General features: G+C 46.5%; 1 protein-coding gene across 2 annotated transcripts in view; it reads right to left on the bottom strand.

Annotated features, from left to right (window-relative positions):
* Positions 1 to 2,120: 2,120 nt before the first annotated feature.
* CLIP2 (CAP-Gly domain containing linker protein 2) overlaps positions 2,121 to 14,021 on the bottom strand; it is a 78,969-nt gene continuing 67,068 nt past the window's right edge. For both annotated transcript variants that reach the window (XM_030962502.1, XM_030962500.1), the window contains 7 exons: positions 13,644 to 13,701; positions 12,434 to 12,517; positions 11,886 to 12,042; positions 10,564 to 10,723; positions 7,016 to 7,201; positions 6,164 to 6,226; positions 2,121 to 5,651 (listed from right to left, as the gene is read on the bottom strand). In XM_030962502.1, coding sequence (XP_030818362.1) covers positions 5,640 to 5,651; positions 6,164 to 6,226; positions 7,016 to 7,201; positions 10,564 to 10,723; positions 11,886 to 12,042; positions 12,434 to 12,517; positions 13,644 to 13,701 — 720 coding nt within the window. In that variant the 3' untranslated portion in view covers positions 2,121 to 5,639. The remainder of the gene's footprint in view (positions 5,652 to 6,163; positions 6,227 to 7,015; positions 7,202 to 10,563; positions 10,724 to 11,885; positions 12,043 to 12,433; positions 12,518 to 13,643; positions 13,702 to 14,021) is intronic.

The following is a 14,021-nucleotide window of genomic DNA, read 5'->3' as shown; positions in this document are numbered from 1 at the left end:
CTTCTGATGTTTACATTTTTGTAGTGGTGTTTTGTGACGGTGTTTGAGGGTCCCCAGGACGAGGGAAGAGATGGGAATCTTGACTCCATGTTTCAGGAAGCTGATTTATTATTTTATGGTATATGTTATATTACAAGAAAATGATATACTAAAACTAGACTAATTAGAGAAAGGAGACATCAAAAAGCTAGAAAAGAATGAATAATAAAGTCTTGTGACCAACACAGCTGGACCATGATCGGTCATCAAGTAAAAACAATCCACGTGAGACCAATCAAAGATGCACCTGTTGGTGAACTATCTCCAGACCACATCCCACAGCCATCAGATAATTATTGTTTACATTTCTTTTCTGAGGCTTCTCAGCTTCTCAGGAGAAAAATCTAGCAAAAGGATTTTCATAAAATCTGTCAGTGACTGTTTCTCACACACTTTTCATGTAATTAATGATTGTTTCACATTCCTTTCTGGAGGAGGAGAGAATTGATAGACTGTTATTTTAACCAGTGTGGTTGGAGAGGTGGCAATTTCATCCTCCAATCCATGGTCACTTTTAGAATTCTATAAATATCAAAGTCCAGAAATAAATGTACCTTTTTTGCCTTAGACATCTCAGTGTGTATCGTTCATGTCCTGTTGTATTGTGACATTCCTCAATGGTCCTTTCTGATGAAGACTGGACGTCCTCATCACTGTGCCCTTTCCACTTCTCTCCTCTAGACGTGTGCAGTCTCTTGTTGGCTGTTTCAGTGATTTGCTCACTGGCTTCAGCAAGCTCTGCCCTTCATTTCTGAAAGTTCTGTTGCCTGTTTCTTGCCATGTTTCATCCTGGGTCTCTGGCTTGTGACTAAAATTTGGTAGCTCCTATACTGGTTACCAGGTATTTTATGCTTTCCCAAGTATGCCTAGGCACAGTGCTTTTAACCCTTTCAGTGCCAAGACCCTGCACTGCACAGGGTCAGGGAGCTCCTGGAGACACAAGAGTGTCTTACCCACCTTGAAAAAGAAAAGAATCAGGGGATATCAGGGATATCTGCACAGACTCTGTGACAGCTCTGGGATAAGGCTGCATGGACAGGTTTCATGGTGTTGACATCAGGTACCTGTAATTTTCTTGGGGCTTTGCTCTGGAATAAAACCAGCACTGCAAACCTCAGCTGCTCTTGAAAAGAATTTAAAACTTTCAGGTAATCTTGGTAGGGGAGAATTTTAAATCCAGGAAAAGCAGGAGCCAGGGAGCAAGGGGAAAATCATTCCAGTTTTTCCCTATATCTTAAGCAGTTTTCTAGAAAGGAACTACAGCCCCTGGATGCAGAAAAACATGGCAGGAGGAGATGGATGTTCCCTTGCTATATGGGCAGTGCTGAGCCAGGGCACAGGCCACAGGCAGTCAAGGAACTTCCTAACTGAGATGTTGTACCATGAAAAAACCACCAAGCCCTGGCATAAATCCATCCAGTCCTGCCTCAGGGGGACAGCATCACTCTGTGATGCTCAGAGCATCCACATGGACATGGGGGGAACAAGGGACAAGAGAGGCAGGGGTGTGGCAGCCCCTGGGCTGGTTCACTGCCATCCCCATTTCCATGTGCTCTGGAGGGCTGTGGTAGATGAGGATGACCCAGTCACAGTCTGTGCAAAATGAAGGTGGCACTGCTCAAACACACGTGGATCAGCGCTGAGGCGCGGGGAGGTGGGTCTGGCACAGCACCTGCAACACTCCTCACCTCAGGGCATCGTGGATAATTCAGTGAGGGACTGGGGAGACAATGAGACAGAAAATAATCATGGATTGATAAACAGCACAACTCTGAGGCTTGGGAGATACTCGATGGCAGGAGCTGCCCAGCCAGGAGATGGTGCTGGGCTTCCTGTCCCCACCTCTGGCATGGGGTGCACAAGAGCAAACACCCCTGTGTCCAGCTCAGCTCCTCCCCAGGACAGCTCTGCAGCCTCCCAGCCATTGCAGAGCCCAACCACAGATGGCTCAAGGTCACTGCTGGGGCCCAGGGCAGGGGGAGCAGTGCCACAGCCCCATGGCCCCAGCCCCTTCCAGCTCATGACACTTTGTGCTCTGCAGAACACCCTGAACACGCCCCAGCAGCCCCAGGATGCCCAACTTCAGCCACAGAGTTTATTGTTTAGTAGGAGCTCACCACACCAGCAAGCCAGGACAAGGGGGATGGTACATGAATACAGATGTGGAGGAGTTACACAGACAGATTTGTACATCTTTTGTACAGAGGAAGAAAATGAATCAAATAACAAAATAGACATTAGCAGTCAAACATTTTTTTGTCTTTTTTTTTTTTTTGTATCATACTAACAAAATCTGATAGCCAAAAAATGACTAAGCTACAAAATTGTAATACATACTGTATGGGTAAAAGGTTATCATCCATTTATACATCTAGTATCATCTTTTTTCTGGTAACTTACAGGAGGCCTATAGGATCTTAGTGTATTAATAACTCCCTACAGATAGTGCTGAGCTGCTAAAGCTGCTGAATAACGGAGTATTGGAATTTTCATTAAGACTTTTACAGTGCCATTTGCATTGTTTTGTTTAATGAAACCCTTATGCATCTCTACTGCAAGTCAGAGGAGCTGCTGGTGGCTGGGGGGAGGCAGGGGCTGTAAGGCCTTGGCTGGCAGCTTGGCACCTGTCATTCCAGAGCTGTGACACCCAGGCAGCTTGGCACCATCATTCCACAGGGCACAGCACGGTGCTGCCCTTGCTCCAGCTCTCTGGATGCTGCAGGAGGGATAAAGCTGACATTCCCAAGCAAGACTCATTCTTTTCCCCTTTGGTCTTGAGAAATAGAGAAGAAATCACTCCATACTAAGTAGTCTCCACCCAAAGGCTGTTTTTGCAGTGGATAAGGGCTCAGCTCTCAGCAGAACAGCACCACTGACTGTCAGGGCTGCTCCTTCCCTCGGAGCCCAGCTGTGACACCCCCTGCTCCCCACCCTGCCCCCCTGCTCGGGACCCACCTGCAGCTGGAAAAGCAGCATGGCACTCTCAGGCTGGGAGAAAGGCTGGGGAAAGCACAGCCCTCCCTTAGCAGCTCCCAGGGATCGAGGTAAGAGCAAGGCTGAAGCCAAAGGGGGAGTGAAGGCACAAACAGGAACCAGCCCGGATCAACAACAGGACAAGGGGACATCACTGCTGCTCCAGGGCCCCAAAGTCTCCCAAAGAACCAAGCCAGCAGGACCAAGGATTGTGAAGCACTTTATACACCACCACATAGGTAAAAATAGCACTTAAACTTACAAATAAATAGAGGGGATGGGGAATCTCCCCCTTGTCCTTTCCAAGTTTGTCCCTAGTGTGGTCTCTCACCACCTCGGGAGGGCAGCCAGAGGCTGGTGCCCTGGGGAAGGAAGCCTGTGCTAGTTTGGGAGAGGGAGGAAGTGAGTGAGTGCAATCCCTTACACAGGGCTGAGCTGAAGCCCACATGAGCACACAAATATCCTGCTGGCACTGTGGATGGTCCTGGCTGGGAGCAGCTCCCATGGACTGCACCCCAGAGGGGCTTCAACCCTCAGCCCTGCAACACAGTGACACAGAGCCTGCACAGAGAGCCAAGCAGTGCCAACAGCTCCTGCTGATCCTCAGGGACCAGCAGAGTCATTTTGGGAAACATCAGCCCTAAATTCTTAAAACCAGCAGTGAGGTATTCACTATTGAGGGCTGTAACAAACAAAACCTCCCTCTGGGACTTTCCAAAATCACATAGAAGATGAATACTCAGTCAGGAGGGTTTTGGAGACCACTCCTACAATCCCCTGGGAAAATCCCAGAGCTAGGCAGAGATGTAGCAATCTTCCTGGTGATTTGTAAGAGCTGAAGAAACTCTTCTACAAGGCAGGATGGAATTGTACATGAATTATTTCCAGCCAGTTCAATCCCATGCTCTGCCTCCTGCTACCACGAGCAGATTTCTGCTGTGATTTCTGACCTGTTTTACTTCCCCTTCCTCTCCCATCCTCCTCTGAAGGACAGGAGATCACCAATCCTGCATCAGGTGTCATCCTCCTCATGGCAAAATCACAGTCCTGAAGCTCAGGTCTTTCCCAGGCTGCTTCTGGCTGCCCATCCTTAAGAGAAGCAGGAGTCTGGCAACCCAGTAAGAAAAAGTGACACAACTTTGTGGGAAATCAGGGCAAAAAGCAACAGAGCTGATGTGCCCTCATGTTCACCTGCTGGGGGTCTGGCTCAGATCTCCTCTCCCATCTTGTCCTTTCACAGATGTCCCATCATAGCAGAAGACTGGAGGAGGTGGCACTTAACTGGGAGAAGCCTGGAGAAATATTGCTGTGACTGTTCCCTGTGCTGCTGAAGAGTGACCCTGAGCTGGGCTCTTTCACACCTCTAAGAGCATGTTGTCACCTTCCTCTGCCCTGTTATCACCTGGGAGCTATGGTGCAAAGCTGGAGTAAAGCCTTGGGGAGAAGGAACAAGATCCTCTGCTGGTACAGACACAGGAGCTGTGTGGGCTCTGCCCTTGGATTGCCTCTGCTCCAAACACACCCAGGTCATGCACAGAGGATTGCTGAAGCCATCCAAGTCAGGCTCACAGCAGCACCTCCACCTCCTCCATCTCGGGCAGCAGGGTTGGGCATCACACTGGAGAGCCCAGGACAGCTCTGGAAAGCACCAGGCAATCACAGTGAGCTGTTAAATTGGACAGGCAAGGAGGGAACCTTTTGTTCAGTGCATCTGTGCTACACTGAGTGCCCCCAGCATGGAGCTCCAAGGCCAGCAATGCTGAGATCCAGCACCTGTGGAGTCCTGACAAACAGTCCACCTCAAAACAGAGCCCAGGAACCGCCCAGGAGAGAGGGGCAGCCAGCTGGACAGATGGGTATGGCACAGGACTCCAGCAGCCTGCTCAGAGATCCCACTGCAGGAAAAAGGGCAAATACACCCAGGCAGGGTGTGCCTGACCCCAAACTCAGAGCAGCCACCACAGCTCCTTCCCCAAATGCCAGGGGAGAAGAAACAAAATAAATATCCCTCTGAAATTGGATTATTTCCCATGACATGCTATAATACAGAAACTAAGTGCAGGTTCTGCTCTAAAACAGTGATGTCTTCCAAAAGGGAGGAGGGGAACACGTCCCCAAACCTCACATCATCAGCCCAGCAGGTCTCACTCACTTGTGCAGGTCCTCAGGACACCAGGGTGTGTGGGAGGGAAGGGCCAGACCCTGTGGGAAGGGTGCAGCCTGTGGGCACATGCTTTGAACACCACAGGCAAATCCCTCTGCAGCTCCTGTGGGGTCCCACTGACACTTGAGCCACAGGTTAGGGCAGCTGTCATCCAAACCACATCAGCTGGTGGGACAAGGGCAGCTCAAACAATACAAATTCCACAGTCAAAACCAATACAAGTAAGAAACCAAACCCAGAGAGGTCTTTCTGCTCCCTCCTGGAACAATGGCTGTCTTGGAAAACTGGACTCTGGGATTGTCCTGATTACATCAGTTAGTACATTATAAACATTGTCCTGCTTTAAAGTGAAAATACTGTGTGTGGTCTTTTGGAGGTGCTAAAGCCAGATGTGGTGTTGTTTTTCCTGACTGTGCAGAGGAGCTGATACTGGCGTGAAATGATCCTTTCCACCTCTTCTCTATCAGAGCTTCTCCTGGAAAAAAACAGAACTTGTTAGGCAAAAGCAGAGGCTTTTTTGGGAAGCACAGAGGCTTTTTTTGCAAGAGGTGTGGAGCAGAATGCCAATTGCTCTGCCCAGTATGTGTGGATGAAGTCTGCTGTGGGAGGCCAGCACAGCATGTCCCACAAATGCCACCCATGCAAAGGGGACAGCAGAGAGCTGAGGCTGAGCAGGTTCCAGCAGGGGCTGCCAGGAGATGTGTCACACAGCACTGACCCAGGAGACTGTGGGGAAGCTCCCTTTGCCCTGCCCCTGTCTGTGTGCCCCACACCACCACCTTCCCCATGGCTTCAGGGGGTTTCTAGTGAGCTTCCCGCCACACCTGGGAACAGCAGTTGTGCACAGCCTCTTGCTTTTGCTGTGGCAATGACACAGTCAAGCTGTGCTGGCAGAACTACCCCCAGCCAAGTGCTGTCCCCACCACAGCAGGCAAGAAACCACACAAAGCAGATACTCTTTTAAATAACACTCTGCTCAAAACTTACCTCTTGCTTGTGGGATTTATCCTGCTGGTGAATCCCATTAGCAGACCCAGAATTTCCAACAGTCTGCAATGGAAAACAGACAACACTTACTGAAGAGGGACACAGATCCTGGTGGTTTTGCTTACAAGCACTTAAATCTGGCAAGACTGCCCTGTCCTTCCTTAGCTGCCCACTCCACACAAAGAAAGGAGGGAAGAATGATGAACCTGACTCCATCTTATCAGAAGGCTAATTTATTACTTTATTATACTATATTATATTAAATAATACTATACTATACTAAAGAATACTGAATTACTGAATGCTGAAAAGGTAATAATGAAAACTTGTGACTCTCTCCAGAGTCCTGACACAGCTTGGCCCTGATTGGCCAAAGAGTGAAAACAACTCACAGCAGAATCCCATGGAACAATCACCTGTGGGTAAACAATGTCCAAACACATTCCACATGAGCACAACACAGGAGAGGCAAATGAGATAAGAATTGTTTTCCTTTTCTCTGAGGCTTCTCAGCTTCCCAGGAGAAAAATCCTGGGAAGCTGAGAAGGAATTTTTCCAGAGAATGTGAATGCCACACACAGGCACAACCTGCTGGCTGCCTTCCTCAAAGCATTATTGATTTTAGCAGCATTAGCTGAACAAATCTGCATGTCTGAGACGGGAGAACTTTCTGGACTCTCCATCCATCAGAGTTTTTGCATGCCTGCCAAAGGATGGGGAGTTCAACAAGAGACCCAAGCACTGGCATGGCGCAATGTGACACCCAATCCTGCTTCTGGGTGAAGGAATCGCGTTCAGAGAATGTGAATGCCACAGATGAGGGCTAAGCAGCCCTGTTTGCTGAGGTTGTACCTGTGTTTTCTCAGAGGAGAGCCTCATGGCTTCCATGAGCTTCTCCATCTGGTGTCCCTGCTCCAGGGCGTTGCGCAGCACGTCCTCAGTGCTGACGAGCCGGTGCTGCAGCCGGATCACCTCGGACTCCGAGGAGGGGTCGATCAGCGAGAACCGCCGCTGCTCCGGCGCCGCCTTCTCCTTGTCCTGGGGCAGCAAAGGGAAAATGGGAGAGTGTAAGAGCCAAAAAGAGGGATGGGGGACTCCCAGCAGCTCTCCAAAATGCAGTTTATTCCATCCAAGACGTTACAGCAGTCCATGGGTGACAGAGCTGTGCCTACAGCTGTCAGCTCCAGCTGCAGGCAGGCCTGGACACCCTGAGTTTTGGTTACAATGCATTATAGACTTTTCTTTGCTGAGCATCTTCATACAGTAGAACCAATCTATACCTTAACTTTTATCTATAGCCTACAATAACTCCTGTAATTACCATATTCATGTTACTAAAAGTCCCCAATCACTAAAAGTCAGTACATTACAGTTTAAGCTAGAAGTTGTTTTTCAGTTTTCTTGCAGTGGAAAATTCGGAGACCTTTTTTCTACTTGCAACTTTGCTGACTTGTTTGCCTGTGCCATCTTCCTGCTTGGTAAAAACATCTTCTTGTTTGAGGTGGGTTTTCCTTTGCTCTAAGCCATAAAAACCCCTTCTAACTAACACACCCTTTGCCTCCTTGGTTATCCAGTAAGACTGGCTCAGCAATTCTTTTCTTCTGTATCAAAACTTGCTTCCATTTCTATTCCTTCTTCAGACTCCAAATTCAAAAATCTTTCTGCTAAGCACACATATCTGTGAGACTTTCTTGTCAAACTTTCATCCTTCCCAACAGGAGATGTTACAGCAAAACCAAGCATTGCTAGCCAGGGTCTCTGTACAAATCACCAACGGGACGGGACTACTGGGGAAGGGATCTCGAGCTGGTTTTTTTTCCAGCATCAGTCTCATTACGTGGTTATGACAATGGGAAGATGCCACCAACCCACAACCCAGTCAGCAGACCAAGAGCTCAATTTTACAAGTCACTTTCAAAGTTTTCTGACCAATTGTGGAAACCCAGGGCACTGGGAATATTTCTCTGTCTGCTCTGGGGTGCCCTGACCCCCAGGGGAGCACTGACTTTGACCCTCATCCATGGAGAAAGTTTCCTAGACTCCAGAATAGACTGGAACCCACTGGAGCGTGAAATAGATTATAGAGAGTAGTGTAGGTGTATCACTTGGTGAGAAATTTAGGTTTTGGGATTTTTAGCATGTTGTGGATGGAAGCAAGATGGAGGGCACAGGGTGTCATCCTGGGTTTCTTCTTCATGCTGCTTCTTCCTCCTTCTTCATGGGTTTGGGTGGCATTTTGTAATTGGGTGGAAAAATACACATTGTGGGCTCTTTGGGGTCAGTTATTGGGTTAAAAGGAAAAATAATCTAGGTGTCAGTTCTTAATTGAATCGTTTAGTCTTAAAAGACCTTGTACCAAGAGCTTGTTGGCCATTTTGTGCCTTCTAATGAAAAGCTGCCACACTCACAGCAGTGAGACTGTTTTACTGATAAGAAATAATAAACACCTGAGTCTGAACATGAACTACTGTCTCAAGTGCTTTCAATCCAGGCCCAGAGAAACCCACAACTGGAACCACCACAACCAATCATACAAAGCAAAAGCACATTGACAGTAGTTCCATCCAACCACCGTGAGCACACGTACCTTTGGTTAAACAACGCTTGCTTATTCTGAATACAATACCTGCTTATAAGCCTTAAAACACAATGCACAGAGCTCCATTATTAAGTTTAGAACTTCCTATTATCTCCCTAGATATACTTTTCTGCAGCTTAGGGAGTTATTCTAGACAAGTGTTAATACACAGACCATTGTTCTATTTGTCCTTACTTTTCCACTTCTTACATAATTTTTCTGCTGACCAATCTCATGGCTGCTGCTTAGCTCTAACCACAGTTCTGCTGCCTCTGAGGCCTGCCTTTTGCAGCTTTCCCCAAACCCTCTGACTTTAAGGATTCTCACACCAAGAGCTGCAGAAACTCAAGGTATAAATCCATATAATGCCTAGAACCACACTGCAATTTCAGCAGCAGATGGGGGCAGAGCACAGCTCAGATCAAGTGACCAGAAGCAGCTTCAGTTTGCTCCCAGCACTTCAAATCAATTATTCATATCTCAGCCACTGGAGGACGTTGAAGTACACGGGAATTTGAGGACACTGCTTATTCTTGGATCAGAGAATCTGTAAAACACATGGGGTAGCTGAACCACCTTCAGTTCCTCCCACAAACTGTAGCCCTATTTAGCCATGGATCTAAAACCTGAGTGAACAGAAAAACACTGGAGAAGGACACAGGAGGCTACAGCTTCCTCACGAGGGGAAGCAGAGAGGCACACACTGACCTCTGCTCCTGTGACCCGGGTCAGGACCCAGGGAATGGTCAGAGCTGTGCCAGGGGAGGTTTAGGCTGGGTATCAGGGAAAGGTTCTTCCCCAGAGGGTGCTGGCACTGCCCAGGCTGCCCAGGGAATGGGCACGGCCCCCGAGGCTGCCAGAGCTCCAGGAGAGTTTGGACAATGCTCCCAGGCAGATGTGATTGTTGGGGTGTCCTGAGCAGGGCCAGGAGCGGGACTGGATGATCCTTGTGGCCTTTCCAACTTGGGATATTCTGTGATAAATGACATGTGGGTATCTTTGTTGTGTAATGAGGTGCTGCTAAGCCAGGCCACAGCTCAGTCACTGTCAAGAGAATTCCCGTCAGATGCTCAGCAGCACAAAAGAAAACACAAAGACCTGGAGCAAGAGTGAAGGGCTCAGATCCCTCACTCTCCACTCCCCTCAACAGAGCCCTCCAGCCCCTAGGCTGTGCCCAGGATTGTAGGAAATAAATTTATAAAAAGGTTTTAAAGTTTGACAGAAGGTTATATAAAGTTAAACAGAAGCTATATAAGGTTACCTTATATACTTCACCATACACAACAAACAATAAACAAAACCATCAAAAAAAGCTTTTTCTATCCAAGAGAGAGGGGGAAATGTAGGAAATAAATGCTACAAATAAAACGTAATGAAACAAAATATAAAACTAATAAAACAAAATAAAAAACTAATAAAACAAAATAAAAAACAAATAAAACAAACTACAAATAAAACAAAATACTTTAGAAAAATAGAACTATAAACATACATTGCAGTGGGACCCACGAGAGATAGTTTTAAATAATTACAATATCTACAGCATGATGTAAGAAAAAATTAATAAACCAAGAAACACTGATAGTGTATTGTAATTAAAAATGAGTTAACTTCTAATTATAATAGCCTCAATAACACAATATATAGTGTGTTGTAATTAAAAAATAGTTAACTTCTAATTATAATATAACATCTACATTATCTCACCCTTCTCATAAAACTAAAAATAAAATAAAACTTTTTAAAAATGCCTCTCAGCTACCCCATCTCTGGCTCAGGAAAAGAGCATTATCCAACACAGGACGGGTTTCAGGGCCCTCACCAGCACAACCAGTTTCTCCCGCAGCCCCTTGATGTCATCCTTGAGCTTCTGCTCCTTGAGCCTCCACTCCGCCTTGTGCACCTCCCGGCTGAGGTCGCGCTCCGGCCCCGGCGAGTGCCGGTTCGCCTCCAGCAGCAGCGCCCGCAGCTCGTTCAGGCTCCTGACGCGTGAGAAACAACAGTCACTCCTTGCTTTAAAATGTTAAAAGCTCAACAGTAATGAAATGGATGTAAAAATAGTAATACAAATCAGAGCAGTAAGAATTTGGGCAATCAGAGGTAGGACAATAAAAGCAAAGAATTACGAATGTTCGGATGCTTTCCTCTTGAAAACAAGGGATCCTCACTAACAAAGGACTAACCCTTAAAAGCAATAGCCTGTTGAATATTCATGCATGATTCAAAAATTCTTGTCAAACAAAGGGTGTTTTCTGGTTATTGGCAACTTCCCCCCCCCTTCATCTTGTAAATAAATCATGGTCAGACTCCATAGAGTCTGCAAGGAGAACAGTTCTTCACTATAAGGAGGCAATAATTCTTCTCTTTGGGATCTTAGTGTCTTGTTGCTGTTATCTGTGTGCAAAGAATTTCTTGATTATCTCATCCCTTTCTTGAACTAGTTAAAAAGTACCTTACATAGCATAGTTTCTATTTTAACATTATGGTACAACCTAAAACTATATTTAACACACTGCTTAAGAGAATTAATACAGCATAACTTTCTAACATAACACATCTAATACGCATTTTAATATTTGCCAAAAGCCAATCATAAAATATGCATTTTTCACATGCAAGCAGCAGCAGGAAGAGATGAAGACATTCCCAGAGCCCAAACATCACTGGAGCCCTGCTGTGCTCCCTCCCACCTTTGCTTACAGATCCAAAGAAAGGCCAGTGAGCAAATCTGACCTAGCTCCCACCACTCTTTTCTTGTCCCACTTTGCCAGCTGTGAGACTGGCACTGCACAGGCACTGCTTGAGCAGGGCAGCAGCCAGCCTGGCTGGCCTGTAGTGACTTTGTTCAGCATCTCCTCTGAGCTGCCTTGCAGCTCCTGGCAAGCAGTGAAAGGGCCGTGCCTTTTGAGCATTCACAGCCTCTAATTCCAACCAAATTCACACATCAGCATCTCTAAAGAAAGGGAAAGCTGCGGGCTGGATTTCAACAGTGCAACCCCACATTTCCTCTGGTGGTCATCACAGTACCAGAAGGAACAAGAATATTCACAGAGCCCCTCTGTCTCCTGCTCAGGAACATGAATATTCACAGATTCCCCCTGTCTGCAGCTCTGTCCTCCAGACCTGCACACCCTGCACACTGACCTTTCCTTCTTGAGCAGCTCCTGGCTGATCAGGACCAGCTGCCCTGAGGCATCATGTGTTTTCTTGGTCAAGGCTTCCAGTTCTCCTTCCAACCTCTTCTTTTCTTTGAGCACTGAATCAGCCTTCTTTTCTGCTGTTTTGCATTTGTTTTCCAAAGCTATGAGAAGCAGAGGATTCAGAAGAAGAAAGGTCACTTAGTCCTTTATTATATCCCTGTTTTTTGCTCTTTCCCAATTCCTACTCCTAAAAGCACAGGTATCATTAACTCTTGACTGGCTGTAGTTAAGGGGACACACCCAGCTTGACTAACTTCTCCTTCATTAACTTTGCACATAAACAAACCCAAACCCTCCCTCACAGGACACAAATATCTGCTGCAGTTTGTGTTCAATTCCCGAATTAATTTTTACCAGCAATAGCCATTAAAAAACCAGCAGCATAATGTTTTACATCAGCCTATTTCAGCTCTGGGCTCTTGTTCAACACCAGGCTGTGGGACAAGCAGGGAAACATTTCATTCCCCCCAACACTGGATTAGGGAAACTTACCACTTACTTGGGCCCTTAGAGTTTCAGTCTGGGTCACCAGGGATGACACCTCTTTGTCTCTTTTACTCAGCTTGTCCTGGAGATCTGTGGGGGAATGAAAAGACCAGGATGAGAGGGCTGGAAAATGCTTTGTGCAAATTGGGAAGGTGTCAGGAGCACAGCACGGACCAGGAGAGACTGTTTCAAAAGACATGTTTTCTGGAACTGATGCATTTCCATGCTCAGAGCTGCAGATCTGAAGTCTGATGCTTTTGTGGCTCAAATCTGACCTGATTGTTTTCAGAACATCTTTCTGGGGCTTATTCAGTGTGGAAACAATGCATACATGGACTGAGTGGCCATTCAGAGCAGTGGCTGCTGGATCTAGTTAAGGCACTAGGTAGGAATTACCTGTTAATCAGCAAACAATTTGGTGTAGAAACATAGAATAGTTTGGTTTGGAAAGAACTTAAAGATGATCTTATTCCACACCCCAGCTTTGGGCAGGGACACCTTCCACTATCCCAGGCTGCTCCAAGCCCTGTCCAACCTGTCCCTGGGCACTTCCAGGGATGGAGTATAACCTACATGAGTTCTACAGAATCCCATATCTGCAAAAACAGACAAGCTTGTGGGCAATGACTGGCTTGAACTGAGGGCAATGGAAATAGGACAAAATACCACTGAATCCAGCTCTGCTATTGCTGAGACTCTGTTACAGCTCACCCTCTGTGAGGGGGCTGAGTGCAGTTCAGGTTGAAATACACTTTATACAAGTTTCCTGAGTGTGTGAAGTCTCACATTTTGTTAAAACGATGGACTTGATTTATAGTGAGCTTAATAAAAAGTAACTATCATTATTTGAAGCCAGTCACATTAATATCTAATAACTCCTCTCCTGTGAGCAAATAGCATTTAATTAAGCTCTGAATTTTACCTGCTGTGAAAATCATGGGATGGAAAATGGGATGGAAATGCACCTATTTCCCCAGATTTGTCTCCATCTGCATGGAGAGTATCTAACACAGGTAAAAACATCCACCCCTGCATATGCTCAGCTTGATTAGAAGGAAAAAACAAATCCAGACAACAAATGTCATTTGGCAAATTTTGACAGATGAAATGTCCTCCTAAACCCCTGCCATGCAGCCATCCCTGCAAGAGCAGAAAGTGAGAAGAAGAGAAAGTGTACAAGTCACTAGGGCAGGATAAAAATAATATAACTTCATACCTTCCATAGTCTGCTTCATCTTTATCTTTTCTTCTGAAATATCATTAGTCTCAATCATCTGGAATAAATGTAAAATGTAAGATATAAACTAACCCTTTACCCAAAGATAAGCAGAAGTTAACAACCACAAAGCCCCATCCAAAGCAGAAGGTATCCCATGTCCAAGTTAGGATGTTTTACATCCTTCCCAAGAGGGAAATAAAGGTTTTTTTGAGGAGCCACTTGTCCAGCTGGGCACTCCTGAGGCTGACCAGAGTGCCCAGACACAACCCCCAGGTGAGCTCACCTGCAGGACTCACCCAGGTGAGAACAGAGCTCGAGTTTTCCCCCCAGGTTCTGGTTCAGCCCTGCACACACAGGGATGGAGGAGCTGCTGTC

Source organism: Camarhynchus parvulus, chromosome 19, assembly GCF_901933205.1.
Source record: "Camarhynchus parvulus chromosome 19, STF_HiC, whole genome shotgun sequence".
Taxonomy (NCBI): domain Eukaryota; kingdom Metazoa; phylum Chordata; class Aves; order Passeriformes; family Thraupidae; genus Camarhynchus; species Camarhynchus parvulus.
The sequence above is the reverse complement of the archived record's forward strand: the minus strand, read 5'-3'. Positions and strand labels throughout refer to the sequence as shown.